The sequence below is a fragment of the Oryctolagus cuniculus genome, chromosome X, assembly GCF_051225735.1.
Source record: "Oryctolagus cuniculus isolate XC-2025 breed Fujian yellow rabbit chromosome X, ASM5122573v1, whole genome shotgun sequence".
Lineage (NCBI taxonomy): Eukaryota > Metazoa > Chordata > Mammalia > Lagomorpha > Leporidae > Oryctolagus > Oryctolagus cuniculus.
Window position 1 is genome coordinate 128018053 of NC_142888.1, and position 20408 is coordinate 128038460.

Below are 20408 nucleotides of genomic sequence, written 5' to 3' on the forward strand. Positions count from 1 at the left end.
TCGCAATACTTGTAAACCTGTAAGTAGATGTTTTTCAAAGGAAGACACACAAATGGCTTTCAGGTACATAAAAAAAAAAAACTGCTCAACATCGCTAGTCCTCATGAAGATGCAAATCAAAATCACAATGAGATATCACTTAATACTATTTATAGTTACTTATTAAAAAGACAAAAGGGGGTGGGCATTTGGCATAGTGTTTAAGACACCACTTGGGATGCCCAGAACATACACTGGAATGCCTGGGTTCATGTCCTGCCTTTGTTTCAGATTCTAGCTTCCTGCTGATGCACAGCAGCAGGTCACAGCTCAAGTAGTTGGGTCATTACCACCATGTGAGAGACCTGGACTGAACTGAGTTCCTGGCTCCTGGCTTTAGCCTGGCCCAGTACCAATTGTGGGCATTTGGATAGTGAACCAGCAGGTAGCAACTCTCTCAGTGTTTCTCTATGTTTCTTTCTCTCTCTCTCTCTGTCTCTCTGCCTTTCAAATAAATCAATAAATAAAAGATGTAAGAAAAAGAGCAACAAATGCTGGTGAGGATGTGGAAAAAGAGGAGCTCTTATACACTGTTGATAGGAATGTAAGTTAGTGCAGTCATTGAAGAAAACAGTATGGATTTAAAAAAAAAAAAACTAGAAATAGAACTGCCATAGGATCCAGCATTCCCTCTACTGAGTATATGTCAAAAAGATGTGAATTCATGGTATCAAGAGATACCTGTTCATAGCAGCACTGTTCACAATACCCAAAATATGGAATCAAAGTATCCATTATCAGATGAACAGAAAAAAAGAAAATGTGGTATATACACATAATGGAATATTGTTCAGCTATAAAGCAAAAATGAAATTCTATCATTTGCAGCAAAATGATTGGAACAGGAGAACATCATGTTCAGTGAAATAACCCAGACACAGAAAGACAAATAATTCATGTTCTCCCTTATATGTGGGAGCTAAAATTCAAAAAAAAAAAAAAGAAGAAAAGCCCACATGTATTAGTTTTGCTAAAAAGTATAGTTTTAGAAACTGGGAAAGGCCAATAGTAGATTCTCCCTTGGAGTACCCAGAAGGAGTAGGGCCCTGCTCATATCTTTATTTTAGCCCATTGAGACTCATTTTGGACCAGTGGCCTCCAAAGAATAAATGTGTGTTGTTTTAAGATACCACAATTGTGTTAATTTATTATGGCAACATTAGGAAATGAATACATGTAAGATGTAAATCTTAATAATATTGAATTTACTAATCTATGAACATTGTATATCTCTCCATTTATTTGGATAGTGTTTTTTTCCTGTCAATTATTATGGATTGAATGTTTGTGTTTCCTCAAAATTAATTTGTTGAAACCTAATCCCTAAAGTGATAGAATTTGGAGGTGGGACCTTTGGGGAGATGATTATGTCATGAGTGTGGGCCCCTCATAATTAAGATTAGTACCTTAAAAGAAGAGGTCAGGGAGCCATATGAGGCTCACTGTTTTTATACCATCTTCACCAGAACCTGACCGTGATGGCACTCTGATCTCATGCTTCCAGCCTCTTGATCTGTGAGAAATAAGTTCCTATTGTTTATAAATCACCCCATCTGTGGCATTTTGTTATTGCAGACTGAATGGTGTAAGGCTACAGTGGTAGACTTCAATGCACAAATCTTACACACATTTTATCATATTTTCCCAAGCCTCATATTCCTATATAAATGATAGTTCTCATATAAACTTTTGTTTTTAGACCAATCTTAGACTTATAGGAGGGGTACAGTGTAATTTTTTTCCTATTTCTATTTCCAGTGTGTCATTGCTACTATATGCAGCATTTTCTTTTAATTTTAGAATAGTTTTAGATTTATAATAGGGTTGTGGTATAGTTTCTTTTTTTTTCCAATTTACATTTCCAGTGTGTTACTACTATATAGAAATGCAGTATTTTTGGCATATTTACCTGTGTCCTGTAATTTTGTTATATTCACTTATTAGATTTAGTAGTGTTTTTGTAGATTCCCCAGCATTCTCTGCATAGACAATGATGACTCTGAATAAAGACAAGTTTACTCCTGTCTTTCAAATTTGTGTGACTTTTATTACTTTTTCTTTTACTGTTTTGTGGCTCTGTCCTCTAGTGCAATGTTAAATAGGTGTGTTGAAGTAGATATACTTGCCTTGTTTCCTCTCTTGGGGGGAAAGTAGTTAGTCGTTCACTATCAAACATTATAACTATAAGTTTTGCATAGATGCTCTTCTATTTCTAATTTCTTTACAATGTTTATCTTGAACAGGTAGTGTATTATGCCAGATGCTTTTTTCTGCCAACTGTTGTTTTTTTTTAATTTTTCAGTCTACTATTACAGTGAAGCACAGTAACTGATTTTCAGATATTAAGCCAGGTTGTAGTCATCCTTAAACTCCAGTTGATCATAATGTAATGTCCTTTTTATACATTACTGGATTTGGTTAGCTAATTTTTTTCATCTATGTCATTAAGGTTATTGGTTTATAGTTTTCTTTTTTGATCAGATTTTGGTATCAGTATAATACTGGCCTCATTTTTTAAAAAAAAAAAAGGCCTGTGCTGTGGCGCAGTGGGCTAACGCCCTGGCCTGAAGCACCAGCATTCGATATGGGCGCTGTTTCAAGACCTGGCTGCTTCACTTCTGATCCAGCTCTCAGCTATGGGCTGGGAAAGCAGTACAAGATCGCCAAAGTCCTTGGGCCCCTACACCCGTGTGGGAGACCTGGAGGAAGCTCCTGGCTCCTGGCTTTCGATCAGCACAGCTCCGGCTATTGTGGCCAATTGGGGAGTGAACCAGCGGATGGAAGACCTCTCTTTCTCTATCTCTTCTCTCTCTGTGTAACTCAGACTTTCAAATAAATAAATAAATCTATTTATTTATTTATTTAGACAGGCAGAGTGGACAGTGAGAGAAAGAGAGACAGAGAGAAAGGTCTTCCTTTGCCGTTGGTTCACCCTCCAATGGCCGCCGTGGCCAGCACGCTGCGGCTGGCGCACCGCGCCGATCCGATGGCGGCAGCCAGGTGCTTCTCCTGGCCTCCCATGGGGTGCAGGGCCCAAGTACTTGGGCCATCCTCCACTGCACTCCCTGGCCACAGCAGAGAGCTGGCCTGGAAGAGGGGCAACCGGGACAGAATCCAGTGCCACGACCAGGACTAGAACCCGGTGTGCCGGTGCTGCAAGGCGGAGGATTAGCCTAGTGAGCCGCGGCGCCAGCCATAAATAAATAAATCTTTTTAAAAAAGTGTTCACTCCCTATTCTTTGTCTTCCAGAGTTTCTGAACAATTGATGCTATTTCTTCCTTAAATGTAAAATGAATTTTACCATGGCCTGGTATTTTCTGTGGAAAGGATTTTAACTAGAATTTTAGTTTCCATAATAGATACATGGATAAGCGAGCACCTATTTCTTCCTATGTGAACTTTGATATTTTCTTTCTTTCAAGACAGTTATTGGCATAAAGTTGTTCATAATATATTTTTAGCTCTTATGCCTCAAATGTAGGACTTGTAGTGATAATCCTCACTTTCATCCTTTTTTTTTAAAAAAAAAAAAAACTCTTTTTATATACTTGAAAGGTAGAGCGACAGAGAGAAAGATACAGAGAGGGTGAGACATTGTCCATCTGCTGATTCACTCCCCAAATGTCCACGACAGTGAGAGCTAGGTGAGGCTGAAGCCAGGAGCTCAGAACTGCATCTGGTCTCCCATGTGGGAGGTAGGGTCCCAAGCATTTGAGTCATCATGTGCTGCCTCCCAGGATGTGTTAGCAGGAAGCTGGGTCACAACCTAAGTTGCCAGGACTTGAACCAGCACTCTAGGAGGTGCAGTTATACAGAGGTGCAGTTATGCAAAGTTGCAGCTTAACCTACTGTGCTCAATGTCTACCTCATCATTTTCATTCTTGATATGGATAATTTATGTCAGCTGTTTTTTTTTTTCCTGATCACTCTGGCTGTAGATTTATCATTTTAATATATTTTCAAGGAACTAGCTTTTGCTCTCATGAGTTTTTCTCTCATATCTTTCTACTGTTATTTCATAACTTTGTGTTTATATGTATTTCCTTTGTTTTGTTTACTTTTAAAAGATATCCTCTTCCTAGTTTCTTAAGCTGAAATCTTAGATTGTTGACTTCAAATCTTCTCTTTTACAAGCACTTGATGATATTCATTTATTAAATGCTGCTTTAGCTGTGTTTCACAAAATTTTAGTAGGTTGCATTTTTACTTTTAGTCCAAAATATTTTTAAACTTTCCTTATTTTTTTAACCTATGGATTATTTTAAAGTATGGCATTTAATTTTCAAATATTTCTGGATATCATTTTGCTGTTGATTGCTAGTTTGATTCCTGTGTGTTTAGATATTTGATTTATGTGATTGTAATCATTTTAAAGTTAGTCATTCTTATTTTATGACCCATAATCCAGCCTGCCTTGGTGAATGTTCCATGTGAACTATAAAAGAATTGGTATTCTGCTGGTGTTGGGGGGAACTTTTTTATCAATTAGATCAACCTTGTTGATAGTGTTGTTACAGTCTTGTATTCCCTTAGTAATTGTGTTTGTACATTCTGTCAGTTACTGAGTAAGGAGTATTCATTTCCATTTATAATTATGAGTTTTTATATTTCTTCTTTTAATGACTTTACATATATTTAAAAGCTTTGTTATAAAGTACATAAATATTTAAAATTATTCCTTCCTCTGACAGATTGTCCCTTTTATCATTATGAATTGCCCCTACCTTGTCCCTAGTAATATTCCTTATTCAAAAATATACTGTGATTTATATTGTGGTAATCACAATGACCCCTGAAACATAGCCAGGCCCTGAACACTTGAACTTGTGAATATATCATATGACATAGCAAAGGGGAACATACAGATGTAGTTAAGGTTACAGTGTTAATTTCTATTGTTACTGTGACATATTACCAAAAACTCACTGACTTAAAACTACATAAACTTTATTCATGGTTTTTGTTTGTTTGTTTTAGGTTAGAAATATGGGTACAACATGACTCAGTTGGGTCTTCTGCTTAGAGTTTCACAAGGTTGAAATGAAAATGTTAGTGATATATTCCTTTCTGGAGGCTCGGGATTCCAGGCTCATGTGGGCTGTTGTCAGAATTTAGATCCTTAGTGTTGTAGGGATAAGATTTCCATTTCCTTACTTGCTTTTAGCTGCAAGTCACTGTTAGCTTCTAGAGGCTGCCTATATTCCTGGGATTTCTGCATTTCTCCATCTTCCAAGCTATCAATGTCAGCTCAAGTCCTCATGTTTGGAATCTCTCTGATGTCCCCTTCTACCTCATCTCTCCTATTTCAAACCATCTCTTTGAATTACTCTTCAGCCTACCTGTTCTTTTTAAAGGTTCATACAGTTACATTGGGTCCAACAGGATAATCTAGGATAATCTATCTATTTTAGGATTAGCTGATAAGTAACCTTAATTCCATCTGCAAAGTTACTTCACATTATTACCCAGATTAGCATTTTTTAAAGATTTATTTATTTGAAAGTCAGAGTTACACAGAGAGAGGAAATGCAGAGAGAGAGGTCTTCCATCCACTGGTTCACTCCCCAATTGGCCGCAAAGGCTGGAGCTGAGCCGATCCGAAGCCAGGAGCCAGGAGCCAGGAGCTTCTTCTGAGTCTCTTACCTGGGTGCAGGGGCCCAAGGAGTCGGGCCATCTTGTACTGCTGTCCCAGCCCATAGCAGAGAGCTGGATCAGAAGAGGAGCAGCCGGGTCTTGAACCAGTGCCCATATGGGATTCCAGCACTTCAGGCCAGGGCATTAACCCACTGCGCCGGCCCCTAGATTACCATTTAATTGGACAGAAATCAGGAAACATGTTTAGAATTTTGCCTAACATAACTACGCATTCCTTTTTTTTAACTTTTATTTAGTAAATATAAATTTCCAAAGTACAGCTTATGGATTACAATGCCCACCCCCTAATTTCCCTCCCACTCGCACCCCTCCCATCTCCCGCTCCCTCTCCCATTCCATTCACATCAAGATTCATTTTCAATTATCTTTATATACAGAAGATCAGTTTAGCATATATTAAGTAAAGGTTTCATCAGTTTGCACCCACACAGAAATACAAAGTGTAAAATACTGTTTCAGTACTAGTTATAGCATTATTTCACATTGGACAACACATTAAGGACAGATGCCACATAAGAAGTAAGTACACAGTGACTCCTGTTGTTGACTTAACAATTTGACACTCTTGTTTATGGCGTCAGTAATCTCCCTAGGCTCTAGTCATGAGTTGCCAAGGCTATGGAAGCCTTTTGAGTTTGCGGACTTCAATCTTATTCCGACAGGGTCATAGTCAAAGTGGAAGTTCCCTCCTCCCTTCAGAGAAAGGTACCTCCTTCTTTGATGGCCCCGTTCTTTCCACTGGGATCTCACTCGCAGAGATCTTTCATTTAGGTCGTCTTCTTTCTTTCTTTCTTTTTTTCTTTCTTTCTTTCTTTCTTTCTTTCTTTCTTTCTTTCTTTCTTTCTCTCTCTCTCTCTCTCTTTCTCTTTCTCTTTCTCTCTTTCTCTCTTTCTCTCTTTCTCTCTTTCTCTCTTTCTTTCTCTCTTTCTCTTTCTTTCTCTTTCTCTCTCTTTCTCTCTTTCTTTCTCTCCTTCTTTCCTTCTTTCTCTTCTTTCTCTCCTTCCTTCCTTCCTTCCTTCCTTCCTTCCTTCCTTCCTTCCTTCCTTTTCTTTCCCTCCCTCCCTCCCTTCCTTCCTTCCTTCCTTCCTTCCTTCCTTTTCTCTCTCCCTCCCTCCCTCCCTTCCTTCCTTTTTCTTTCTCTCTCTTTCTCTCTTTCTTTCCCTCCCTCCCTCCCTCCCTTCCTTCCTTTCTTCCTTTCTTCTTTTCTTCTTTTCTTTTCTTTTTTTTTTTTTTTGACAGGCAGAGTGGACAGTGAGAGAGAGAGACAGAGAGAGAAAGGTCTTCCTTTGCCGCTGGTTCACCCTCCAATGGCCGCCGCTGCAGCCGGCGCACCGCGCTGATCCTGGCAGGAGCCAGGAGCCAGGTGCTTTTCCTGGTCTCCCATGGGGTGCAGGGCCCAAGCACCTGGGCCATCCTCCACTGCACTCCCTGGCCATAGCAGAGAGCTGGCCTGGAAGAGGGGCAACCGGGACAGAATCCGGCGCCCCAACCGGGACTAGAACCCGGTTTGCCGGCGCCGCAAGGTGGAGGATTAGCCTATTGAGCCACGGCGCCGGCTCTCTTTTCTTCCTTTCTTCCTTTCTTCCTTTCTCTCTCTCCCTCCCTCCCTCTTTCTTTTGTTTTGTTTTGTTTCTGCTAGAGTGACTTGGCTTTCCATGCCTAAAATACTCTCATGGGCTCTTCAGCCAGATCAGCATGCCTTAAGGGCTGATTCTGAGGCCAGAGTGCTGTTTAGGACATCTGCCATTCCATGAATTTGTTGTGTATCCCGCTTCCCATGTTGGATCGTTCTCTCCCTTTTTTATTCAAAATATGGAAACTAGCCTGGCTTATCAAGGTAGATTAAATTTAATCACATGAACACTTGAAAGCACAGAATTTTCTCTGGAAACAAGAGAGATATGGCAGAATACATCAGAAAAAATTGAAGCACAAGAAGGGTTCAATATGCTGTTGCTAGCTTTAAAATGTGGAGCCCTCTAATATCTAAGGGTGGCTCCCAGCTGACAGCCAGCAGAGAAACAGGGACTTTAGTCCTATAATCACTGTGAACAACCTAAGGAGCTTGGAAGTTGCTTCTACCCAGTATCCCAATAAGAGCTCTACCAGCAGACATTGGATTTGGCCTTGTGAGTCTCTGAGCAGAGTAAGCAAACAAGCCCATTGGCCTTTTGTCATGCAGAGCTGTGAGATAATAAATCTGTTTTGTTTTAAGCATCTAAATTTGTGGTAAATTGTTATCGTCACAATAGAAGACCAAAACATATTAATATAGTCACTCCAGCTCTTTCTGTTAGTAGGGTTTTTTAAGGGGGAGTATAACATTTTTCATCCCATTTCTTTTAATCTGTTACTTTACAGATAGGTTGAGTTACTCATAGAGAGCATACAACTGCCTTGCTTATTTAGCTGATCTGAACAACTTTGTCTTCAAATTATTACTTAGGCCGGTGCCACGGCTCGCTAGGCTAATCCTCCACCTAGCGGCGCCGGCACACCGGGTTCTAGTCCCGGTCGGGGTGCCGGATTCTGTCCCAGTTGCCCCTCTTCCAGGCCAGCTCTCTGCTGTGTCCTGGGAGTGCAGTGGAGGATGGCCCAAGTGCTTGGGTCCTGCACCCCATTGGAGACCAGGAGAAGCACCTGGCTCCTGCCTTCGGATCGGCGCGGTGCGCCGGCCGCAGCGCGCTGGCCACAGCGGCCATTGGAGGGTGAACCAACGGCAAAAGGAAGACCTTTCTCTCTGTCTCTCTCTCACTGTCCACTCTGCCTGTAAAAAATAAATAAATAAATAAATAAATAAATAAATAAATAAATAAATTGTTACTTAGACCATTTACATTTAATGTAATTAATGACAAGGTTTGTTTGTTTTTAAGATTTTTGTACTTATTTGCAAGAATTAGAGGGGGAGAGGCAGAGAGGGAGGTCTTCCATCTGTAGATTCATTCCCCAAGTGTCTGCAACAGCCAGGACAGAGCCAAGCCAAAGCCAGGAGCCCCATCTGGGTCTCCCACATGGGTGACAAGGGCCCAAGCACTTAGCCATCCTTCACCACCTTTCCCAGACTGCCATCAGGGAATCAGATCAAACTGGAGCAGCCAGGACAAAAACCAGTGCCCAAATGGGATGCCAGCTTTCCAAGTGTTGGCTATACTCACTAAGCCTCAATGCTGGCCTTAAGGGTTGGTTTTTAACTACATCCTTGTTGCAGCCTGGAAACTACCTTATCTCCTTTGTTTCCCCCCTCCCTCCCTGTTCTTCACGACCTATCATCCAGTGTCTGCAAGCTGTTATATCACATATTTTGTCCATTCTTTCTTTGAGTGAGGAAGATAAACTCTATTGGTATGTTAATGGTGGTAGTAGAAGTCCTCAACTCTATTGGTATGCTATTGCTGGAAGTGGAAGTCCTCAATAAAATTTCTAATTAATACTTCAAGGACATCCTCTACAGCAATTCCTTTTATGTGAATTATGAAAGTATGTGTGTGTATAATTCAGTCATGGAAAATATAGGTATATTAAAATGTATATAACTTATGAACATGGTAAATGGTTGCCTTTAAAACAAAACTTTAACCCAGTAATCAGTTAGTGACAGAACTTGACCATATCCTGAACATATACAACCTTTTCCAGTCTCCATGTGTTGATATAGCTAGTTTCCATTCTCTTCTGCCTGGAATGCTTCCTCATTTCACTAGGATTGTCACCTTTCTGCTTCACAGTGCCTTAGATTCCACAGTTCTTCTTGCTGGCTCCCGTCACGCCCTGCCCTGGAAAACAGGGAACTTACTTTAGTCACCTTTATGTTTCTCTTGCCTCCAGCACTGTAAGAATATATGTAATTCATGAAACTGTTCAGTAAATGTTTATTGAATTAGTGACTACTTTTATGTTTTGAAAAATATTGAAAAAAATTATGTACTGAAAAATCTCTACATTTCAGTATCACATGTTTATCACAATGAATCCTATTTAATCATTTTACTTTTCTCCTAGTAAATTCCTCATCTATGCCTGCCTGCTGCTATTTTCTGTACTGCTGGCCCTTCGTCTGGATGGCATTATTCAGTGGAGTTACTGGGCTGTCTTTGCTCCAATATGGCTGTGGAAGTTAATGGTCATTGTTGGAGCCTCAGTTGGAACTGGAGTCTGGGCACGAAATCCTCAATATCGGTAATATTGCCTTACAGAATTTTTCAGTATCTATCCTGAGGGAACAAGTTCTTAGTTTTTCTCACTTGTGATAAAGAACATTTCCTTTTCTACCTGTCTGTGGTTTTATAAGAACTGTAATACAGATAAACTGAGATTCTTTCTATGTTTTTAAAAATTATGTGCTTTGATATATATTTTCTTAGAAAAACAATGTTGTTTTGGGTGATTAAATACCTATGCAGCCCACAAATCTCTGTAATCCAAACTGTGATGTCATACTAGATTACGAAGCATAAAACCAGCCTATGTTCAGAAGGCATTCATAATTCTAGCTTTGATTATCAAGGATCTGTGTTTCCCCACTTCAGATTTGGAACTGGGGCTGCCATTTTCTCCATCTCCTAGTCCTGGGATTAAGAGGGTGGAGCTGGTAGCTTGGCCAGGAGACTCTGAGTTCCTGGGATAGACAGGAGAAGAGGACAATTTGAGGACCAGATGCTAAGAAGCCTGTGGAGGCAGGGAAGATAGGGTACAGACTTGTGTCACTGGACCCTGTCTTTCAGAGACTAAAACATACAAGGAAAAGAGGAGGCTGAGGAATAGGGGCTATGCTAAACCTCACCAGGAAGATGGGGACTAAAGGAATACCCAGTAGGGAGGAAAGAGGGAGCTGTGAGATACAGGAAAACTGTAGAGGTTGAGTCCATCTTAGCTTTTAAAATTCTTGGTTACTGACTTAAAAATAGGTTCAGATTTAGATCATGTAAATTACATATCACATACATTTTGAAAAACGTTAAAAGAGCTACTCACAAGTAACCTTCATTTGCCATGGCTGTTCATGTAACTATTTTAAAGTTTTTAGATTTTTTTTGAAAGCTTGTTACCTGTGTAGCCACACATCTTTTCTCTTTTATGTTTTCAGATATCTGATGCTTGTTCTGCAAAGAATGAAAAGTAAAATAACATTTTCAGTTGCACTAGTTATGTTTGAACTGTCTTCTGTAGTTTAAGATCAGGCAAGGCAAAGAATTGGTGGTTAAATGTATAGGCATGGTTGTTCCAGTGTTAACATTAACCAATGGAATGCTTTGGGTCCCACAGTAATAACTGTGACCTCATTTTCTCTGTGTCCTAAGCGCAGGTATATTTATCCCCAACAACATAATGTGTATCATAGTTGTTCATCTGTATTTTGAATAAACATTATAGACCTTTCAGATGCTTCATATTTTCCTGATAAGTGGCCTTGTCATGTTTCAATGTTAATTTATTAATTTATGCATGATGCTTCAACAGCTAATTAAATTGATACTTTTTCTGAGAACAATTTTTAATTCCTTTGTTCTTATTTCTTTTTCATCTGCAGGTGTTAATTCATCCTAATGGAATAGAAAGGGGGAAACAAGACATTTACACTTTTTATTTACATTCTAAAATAGTACCTAATGTAGCCCATACTTGTTCATAAAGCTGGTTATTTTTAAAGTGTTATATGAAATATTTATATGATTTTTGATTTAATGAGAGATTAGGATCATGAGCATTAAGAGATATTTGTCAGTTTTTAATAATAGAAGCAATCAGTTTAAATAACTTTGAAAGTAATTCTTGGAAATTGATGTAAAGTTATGAACAAAAGTGTTTATGCCAGGGAAATAATGAGTATTTCTTCTGAGAATATCTGTGAACTGTTAAAATATTAAAATCTTTTTTGGTTATCATGTTAATTCCTTGTCCTGTAGTTGTTCTTTAATATTTGAAAGATTGCCTATTAATTAGGTTTGAGGCAGGCATTTGGCCTAGCCTTCTAAATGCACACATCTCACACTGAGTGCCTGGGTTTGCTACCTGGCTCCAGCTGCTGATTCTAGTTTCCTCGTGATGCAGACCCTAGGAGGTACAATGATGGCTAGAGTGATTGTGTTCCTTATACTCACATGGGAAATGTGGATTGCGTTCCTGGCTCCTGGATTTGGCCCAGGCCAACTCCAGCTATTGTGAAGTTAATCAGTAAACATGAGCACTTGCATTCAAGCTTACACTCATGCTGTCTGTGTGTCTGTCTGTCTCTCTTTCTTTCTCAAATAATTTTTTAAAAGGTTAGATTTAAGTTGATTTGTTAGCTTTCTACCTCATGTCTGTTTAGTTTTTTGTCAGATTTACAAAGAAAATTCAAAGTGTCAACATAAGCTGGTGTTCACTTTACTTGTTTATAATGGAGATGCTGAACTGAGGGTGATGTTCTTGTTCATCTTCTGTCCTTTTTTAGAGCAGAAGGAGAAACATGTGTGGAGTTTAAAGCCATGTTAATTGCAGTGGGCATCCACTTGCTCCTGTTGATGTTTGAAGTTCTGGTCTGTGACAGGATCGAGAGAGGAAGCCATTTCTGGCTTCTGGTCTTCATGCCGCTGTTCTTTGTTTCCCCGGTGTCTGTTGCAGCTTGTGTATGGGGCTTTCGACATGACAGGTCACTGGAGGTGAGAATTCATTATTTAAAAGTAAAATCTTTGGGTCAGTTGTTCTAATGTCAATTTCTTGTCCTTTGGTAGGAAGAGATTGTTCATTAACTCTAGTACATGGCATATAAAGGGAACTAAAATCAATGTAAATATTAATTTCTCTTTCTTGACTTAGAATGGTAGCTTACCCCTTACACCATCAGCTTTCTCTCTGCTTCCCATCTTTCTCATCCCACCTGCATTGCTCAGACTTCTCCAGAGAAACAGAAATAATAATATAGATAGAGAAACAGATTTAAAGAGATGGATTTTAGGGGCTGGCTCACATGATTCTGGGAGATGGCAAGTGTGAATTCTGTAGGACAAATAGCCAGGCTGGAGACTCGACAGGAATTGATGCCATAGTCCTGAGGCTGAATTTCTTCCTTTCCAAGAAACTCTGGTCTTTGTTCTTAAGGCCTTCAACTGATTGAACAAGGCATTCCACATTGCTGAGGACAGTCTTCTTTATCTGAAGTAAATAGTTTCACTGCAGCCCCTAGCTTAGTGTTTTAAGAAATTGTAGCCCAGCCAAGTTGACAGATAAAATTTACCATCCCACTACCTCAGACCCCACAATCTAGCACCTTCACTGCTTTCTGGTTGGCTTATCCTGCTTTGCCCATATGTATATTTGTTCACTCAGCTAACACTGATCAAAGATTCACTTTTTGCCAGGCCCTTTTTGCCTATGCCTATAAGATACTGGTACTAGCAACACTAATACTAGTAATGAAATAATTGTGCATAACATTTTTTAAGCACTTACTAAGTGTCAGGCACCGTATTAGACACTTGACATATACTACTATCTTATTAGTCACAACATCTCTGTTAGATAGGTCAAGTTGTTTTCCAGAGAGAGTGAGTAAGTAAGGGGCAGGGCTAGAATTCCATCTCTGTTGGCCTGTCTACAAAATCCCAGGAACTTAGCTGCACAGAAACTAAAAGCCACGTACTAATGGGATGTGGGGAAAACTAGAGGATCTCAGTAGCACCCTACCTTTTCCACAGTTTTGCTTTCCAAGGTTTCAGTTGTCTATGGTCAACTATGGTCTGAAACTACAGAACGATATAATAAGATATATTAAAAGTCAGCGACACAACACAGTAGATTGTTATAATCATTCCACTTTACTATTAGTTGTTGTTCATCTCTTACTGTGTCTAATTTATAAATTAAACTTTACCATGGGTATGTATGTATAGGAAAAAACAAAAGAAACATGGTGTACATAGGGTTCAGTATCATCCATGATTTCAGGCATCTCCTGGAAGTCTTAACATATTCCCTGAGGAGAAGTGGAGGACAGCTGTAGATTCCTAGTTTCTTCTGAGCTATGCACATAAGAGTGAGGGGAAAGACTATGGTTGTGTTGGAAAGGAACATAGGAGCCAGAAGATGGGTCTGGCATGTGATCCTTGATGCCAGATATAGATTTAATGAAAAGAAATCTGTAAGAGCGGGACCATAATGGAACCAAGCCCTAGGGGACCCATAACACCAGGAAGGGTTTGATCTTGAACGAGGGAATGATTTTTGACTTGTACTGGTAGAAGGACCATAGCATGGGTGTGGCTAGTAGGTAAGGATAGACTTTAGGTAGAAGGAGTGGACCAAGGAGTTTACCGGCTGATGGCTGGTCCACTCTTACCCTCCCTATAGTTCCCTGAGTCTTTAACAATCCATCCACTTCTCTTCTGTACTGCCGTTCCCTGGCTGCATGCTTGTGACTGCAGAAGGAAGTCCTGTGACCTGTAGACTGAACCACCATACCATTATGGTCTCCAACTTCAATCAGGTCATGTTTTATCAACCGTCCATAGTACCTGGCACCCACTAGGGGGTGGATTGGTTTGGTGTGAGTAGTAGGAAAAAATTATTTTTATGAATAAAGCACAGATATACCTTATTGTAAATTCTATACAAAATATCTGTGGTGTTAAAATGTCATGGTGGGGGTTCCATTAGGAAACAAATGTCCAACAAGGATTATGGGGCAGGGGTGCAGTAATGACGACAAAGTTGATAAGCACTGAAGTAGCTCTTGGATGTGCCTGTGCTAACCCTTAAGCACCATCTGAATATGGTGCCCATATTCTCCAGGGGCCATTTGTAGCCTCTGCCACTTTTTAAGACCTCTCTGTTCTCCACCTTCTCTCCTGTCTTCCCTCTAGAGAAAGGCTGTTCACACTTGTGCTACAGACCCTGTTCTATCTTAACATTTGTTCCTGAACTTGGCCAGGCTTTCTCTAGTTAATTTGTTATCTCTCATCTAAACCATTCATAAAGCTGTTCATAAACTAGCTTCTGGAAAGAGTGCTAGTCCATCTTCACTTCCTTACTCCTTGCTTCTCAGTCTGCTCAGCTCCTGCTTTCCCCAAAACCTGGAATGAGCACCCATGGCCAAGTGCAGTGGGCCTCTTTCAGTCCTCATCTTTTCATACCATTTTCCACTTAAGAAATCCTGGCTCTGTTAGGTATTTCTTGACATGAGAGAGACTGCCCTCAGCTCTGGCCACATCTGCCTTTATCTTCTTTGCTGAGTTCTTCTTTTACCTACTGCTTTTAAGTTGTCATTTCTTTGGAATCATATCTTGGGCATTTTATCTTCTCACTATACATATGTAGCCTTTAGAAAGTTCATGGGAAAATGGAAGTAAATGATAACGCACATTTCCATGAGATTTTTGAAGTTCTCTCATACTTACTCTGAACCATATTGTTAACATTCCTGTTTTCCCTGTTACTTATGTGCTGTGGCTTCCTGAAGTCCTCTTTCTGACCTCATATTTCTGCTCCAGACTCCTTATCCAGCTTTACCCCAATATCTTCCCTCTGTTGGGTAAAGGCAGCATTCCACCTAGACATCTACATGTTTCTACTTTATGCCTCTGTTATTTTGCATGCTTTTTTAATTACCTGTGCAAATGAAGTAAAACTAACTTTTGAAAATCTTTACAAAAGCTTACATTAAACAAAACCACAGAAATTAAAATATTCAAGCTAGTACCTGTTTGGTTCAGCATTTCTCCATGCAGAAGGGAGGTGTGCCATTGGCATTTTGTATAGGAAACTTTTTTTTCGCATGGGATTGTCCCATGTGTTGTAAGACACTTATCCCTGATCTCACCCTCTAAATACAGTGGAGATACTGTCCTTCCAATCCTATGAGACATCCAAAAGCACTTCTGCCCATATCCTAGCCCCCTTCCCCAATGTGGTGAATAGCATTGTCCCCACTGAGAAACACTGATAGTTATCTAAAGACTGTTGGACAGTAGGTGAGAGGAAAATTTAAGAAACCCGTAAAAATGTGGAACTTTGGTTTTTGAATGCAAAAGTGTGTCCCAGGTATAGAACTGCATGGGACATGAGTTGCTACAAGTATGTCTTTCATGTACTCACTCTCTTGGCATTCCCACCTAAGAAGAAACAGGATGCCAGGAAGTGAGCTCTTGGCTCTGATAGCACAGAAAGAGGAGTGCCTATGCTGGTGAGGGCAGATAGGGGTAGGCTTCTGTGGAAATGTGGAGAAGTCAGGATCTGCTGGGGAGCCCTAGCCCTAGGTGGAACTGGGTGGTAGTTTTCAGGCACACTAAGGCACAGAGGAAGGAGAAACCCGTTAGCCAAGTGGACTAAATGTAGTTCAATTGTGGCTAGAACAAAGGCAGAAAGGATGGAAGCGTGCGAGTTGAGGGAAAGGGAGCTTCTATCAAAGGGGTTGGGACACCTTAGTGAATTCCTTGGGCACCAAAGGATAGTGTACACTTTGAGGAAAACAGTTATACCTGACATTTGTTGAGATATCATACCAACTACTAGATGGAAATAGCTTACAGGTTTATTGTTGAGTCACACGTTTCTTTCAATGACATTGTATCTTTAAAAAGCTGGATTTGTAGCACTGGCTGTAAATAAAGCTAGCACTGTGTCAGAATCCAAATAAAGAACAGGTAATGGGAGTGAAAGTACCTTTGTTAATTCCAAAGTTTGGAGAACGTGTACTAACTGACAGGCACACACATCTCAGTATGAAATAGTGGTGGGTTTTTTAAAATGAAATTTTTAAAATAATATTTTTCTTGCACTTCATGTGAATTATTTCTTTCAATGACTACTTAGGACAGAAATACTAAAGTTAGATCTATTTACTTAAACCCAGTGGTATTGGTAGATATTTCTTTTGGCCTGGAGGTCTGTGGAAGAATTAAGAGTCACTAAATGCTTGTGAACTGAAAACTTTTGGCATACTCCAGACCCAAACACAGATTTTCATTTTGCAGGTGACATGAGGACTGTACCACAATGAAGAGCAGCCTGAAGGGCCTTTGGGAGCAGGGGACCATCAAGACTGGAGGCAGGGAAGCAGGCAGTAGTTGCCTGGCTATGGAGTAAAGATTAGCGATGCAAAAATTTTCTTGAGGTAGTCACTATTGGATTCAGGCGAAATTTAGCTGACAGAATAGACAGGCTTTGGTGACTGAACACAAGAGTGTGGACAGAAGAATAGAGGGTACTTCCCAGGTATATGCTTTGGACATTTAAATTTCTGTAGTCCCTTCCAGTGAGATAGGAATGTGTAGGAAGGAGACAGAGTTCAAGATGCAAAGGATAGTGAATTCCACCAGGGACTGGCTTCAGTTAAGGTGTCCCTAGGAGAGAGAGCCAAGAGTGGCATGTGCACAGCAGGGTCTGGTACATAGCAGGAGGGCTGGGTCAGAGAAGATGAGAAACAACCTCTAAGAAGTAAAGCAAGCCAGGAATGTGGCTGAAATTTTTGTATCCCACCCTCAGGATGGAATGAGTTAGTGAATGTGTGTGTGTATACATTTCCCTAGTGGTGACAGCAGACTAAGTTCAAGGCTCTGGGGAGCATCCCTATTTAAAGAGAGGGAAGGAGCTAGAGAAGGAATTGTCAGACACCTGTAAGACACAAAGACTACATGGTGAGCTCCTAGAAGGCCAGAAAGTAAGGTTTGAGAAGGAAGTAGTGACTAGTCAACAATATGAGATGCTGCAAAGGCACCCACGAGGATAGGAATTGAAATATTATGCTGCATCCCAGTTATCAAGTGATCCTGGTGAAAGCAGTTTCCTGGTGGTGCCTTAGGTAACCATTACAGTTCTCAAAGCTTGGCTGCAGCAGAGAGAGAGCGAGCCAAGGCTAAGGGGTGCTAGATCATCAGAGGGGTGGATTTCTTTGGTTTGGGAGTTCCTATCTTTAATCAGAAGGAGTTGTTATTTTTGTGCTGCTGCTAGAAAGAATCAGTGGAGTAGATAAGGTGAAAGATGCAACAAAGAATCAATAATGATGACTTGATGTAACAGGGTCCTCAAGAAACCCAAAAGGAAGACCCAACCCTGGGTACAAGAAGAAGGAAGCACAAGGAGGGTTATGAAGAAAAGTGAGCATTAGTAATGGCAGAAGGAAGACTGTGGGCCCTATTGCAGATGGCCTTTGTTCCTGGTGCTCCTGCAAATGAGGTCATGCTCTGGGCAAGTAGTGATCAAGCCTTGAGCCACAGAGGGTGAGGCCACCACCGAGCAGGCAGGTGAAGCTGAAAGCCATGCACGTTTTCCTCAACGTAGTGCTGCTGCTCTGCTCTGGTACTGCAGTTCAGGAGTTTCTAGTGTAACATAATAAAGCTTTTACTGTATTATAATTTGCATTGACTTTTAGTGTGCTAGCCAGGTAACTGTGGTATTGACTATGACTTTAACTTATTCTTCTCTTAATTTTCAGTTAGAAATCCTGTGTTCTGTCAACATTCTTCAGTTCATATTCATTGCCTTACGACTGGACAAGATCATCCACTGGCCCTGGCTTGTATGTAACTTCTTAAATCCTTAAATAAACTTTTCTTATTTTATTATAAAATAATTTGTGTTCATTGTAGAAAACTTGTAAAAGACAGACAAGCATAGGTAACAGACTGATCCATAATACAACTAGCAGACAATAAACTGGTAGTATTTTTCAATTTTTTAATTGATTCATTTATTCGAACGGCAGAGTGAGAGAGAAGGGGAGAGAGGGAGAGAGATTGATTGATTGATTGATTGATTGATTCCATTCCACTTTTCACTCTCCAAATGACTGCAATGGCTAGGGTTGTGCCAGGCTGAAGCCAGGAGCTCAGAGCTTCTTCTGGGTCTACCATGTGGGTGCAGGGGCCCAAGCACTTCGGCCATCTTCTGTTGCTTTCCCAGGCATGTTAGCAGGGAGCTGGATCAGAAGTGGAGCAGCTGAGACTGGAACCAGTACCCATTTGGGATGCTGGCATTGCAGGCGGCTGCTTAACCTGCTATGCAACAACATTGGCCCCGGTAGTATTTTTTATGTGCTTGTTATATACAAATAGTTGTGATCATACTATGTGTATAATTTCGTGTCCTGATTGTTCATTTTGATGTTGTATCATAAACATTTGCCTATGTCAATAAAAGGTCTTTATGAACATGTCTTAAAGTTTAATTCATGCAAAATATTCTTAAAATACATCCCTTTATTTCTGAATATTTTGGTTATTTCCAGTGTTTTGCAGTTTTAAATCATGCTGCATTGTATATTTTTGTGCATAAAAATATTTGCCTGATTATATGTTATTGCTTTCTTAGGAAACACACTAGAAATAATATTATTAGGCTAGAGATTGGGAACTTTTTTTGAAATTCTTAAACAGCTTATGAAAAAAGAGAATTTGAAGTATGAGTATGAGTGTATTTTGGTGCTAAAAAGTATTTTTGTAAAAGATGTGTATTATGAAAAAATTATACATAAATTTCAAATAATTTTAGAGTACTCTCAATACTACATTTGGTTTTCCAAAAAGCTGTACCAATTTAAACTCTTAGCAAGGATGGGTCTAAGTCATGCTTCTAAACTGTGGCTGAATTAGTGAGTGTTTGGTTAAAATTGACAATGGATGGTTAAATGGATGGCTGGACAGAAGGCCAGATAGATAGATAAATGACAGGCTGTGAAGTAGGCAATGCCATATTGTTTCATCTAGCAAATGCACAGAAAGAAGATTGTAACAAAGGCAGAAGACTTATACTGCCATTTCCTGTATTAAATATAATTTACCTTTTAAAAACCAGTAAACGTTATAGCAAAAAAAAAGAACATACTCACTTGGGGACAGGGAAGAAAATTAGGAAAACTAAGTACTCCAGAATTAAAGTGTAGGTGAGACTAATCACTTCTGCTGAAATTCTTTCATGAAACATTCATAATAAAAGACATTGTTTAGGTTCCCATCCAGTATCTTCAGGGTGCTATATCTGTTTCTGTTGTGACGTGGAGGAAACAAGGCCAGATAAGGCCAAATTTTTAGTATAGGCACAATTGGGGGGAAATAGTTCGAGTGCTTTCTGCAAGTAAGTATAGGAGTTTTTTCTACCCTTCATCCTGTTCAGATCTCAGTGGATGAAGCAATGTTATTGTGCAACAGACAGCAAGTGAGTCTGTTAAGGTCACTAACATTCCACCTCTGAAGGGAACTCCAATAAATTAGTCTCATGACAGATATGCATTACAAAAGGGAAAATAGGCTGTGCATAAATTCTGCAGAAAATCCCACAATCAAAGCCTGCAAGCTAGTTAAGAGAATTTACGATCATATATCAACACAAATCCTATGAACAATATTGAATCTGTTATACACTTTAAAATTTTTAAAAAGAGAGAAAAAAGAATTGTATCTATGAATTATATTGAATCTGTAAAAACTAAATAAAAATGTAAAAAGGAGAAAAAACCCTTAAAAAGAATTGTATCTACACACTACATTGAATGTTAAAAACTAAAAATTTTAAAAAAGAAACAAAAGTCATTAAAAAATAAAAGTGAAGTGCAAAACAATACAAGTAGAAGAAAACATAGGATAAAATTTTGGCAACATCTGTTTAGGTGAAGGATTCTTAAAAATGGCACAGATAATATGGTTCATAAAAGAAATTTATAAATTCAGACTCCCTCAAAATTAAGATGAAATAAACAAAAAGGCTATACAGGCTGGGAGAAAATATTTGCAAATTATGTATC

At 39.6% G+C, this 20408-nt stretch overlaps 1 protein-coding gene and 1 long non-coding RNA gene across 9 annotated transcripts in view; one reads left to right on the forward strand and one right to left on the reverse strand.

The window, feature by feature from the left end:
- The window catches only part of TMEM185A (transmembrane protein 185A), a 75344-nt gene that overhangs the window by 47022 nt on the left and 7914 nt on the right, over positions 1-20408 (forward strand). For 3 of the 8 annotated variants that reach the window (XM_089323712.1, XM_051831611.3, XM_008273468.5), the window contains exons 2-4: positions 9698-9874; positions 12129-12336; positions 18105-18188. In XM_089323712.1, coding sequence (XP_089179838.1) covers positions 9816-9874; positions 12129-12336; positions 18105-18188 — 351 coding nt within the window. In that variant the 5' untranslated portion in view covers positions 9698-9815. Of the gene's footprint in view, positions 1-9697; positions 9875-11225; positions 12337-18104; positions 18189-20408 lie in introns of all 8 variants that reach the window. The other 5 variants (XM_089323717.1, XM_089323716.1, XM_089323714.1 and 2 more) reach the window with 3 other exon arrangements.
- On the reverse strand, positions 5157-11219 carry LOC149119752 (uncharacterized). The gene is made up of 3 exons (XR_016227596.1): positions 10744-11219; positions 9326-9471; positions 5157-5838 (listed from the first exon to the last, which is right to left on the reverse strand). It is a non-coding gene; the product is annotated as an uncharacterized LOC149119752 (long non-coding RNA).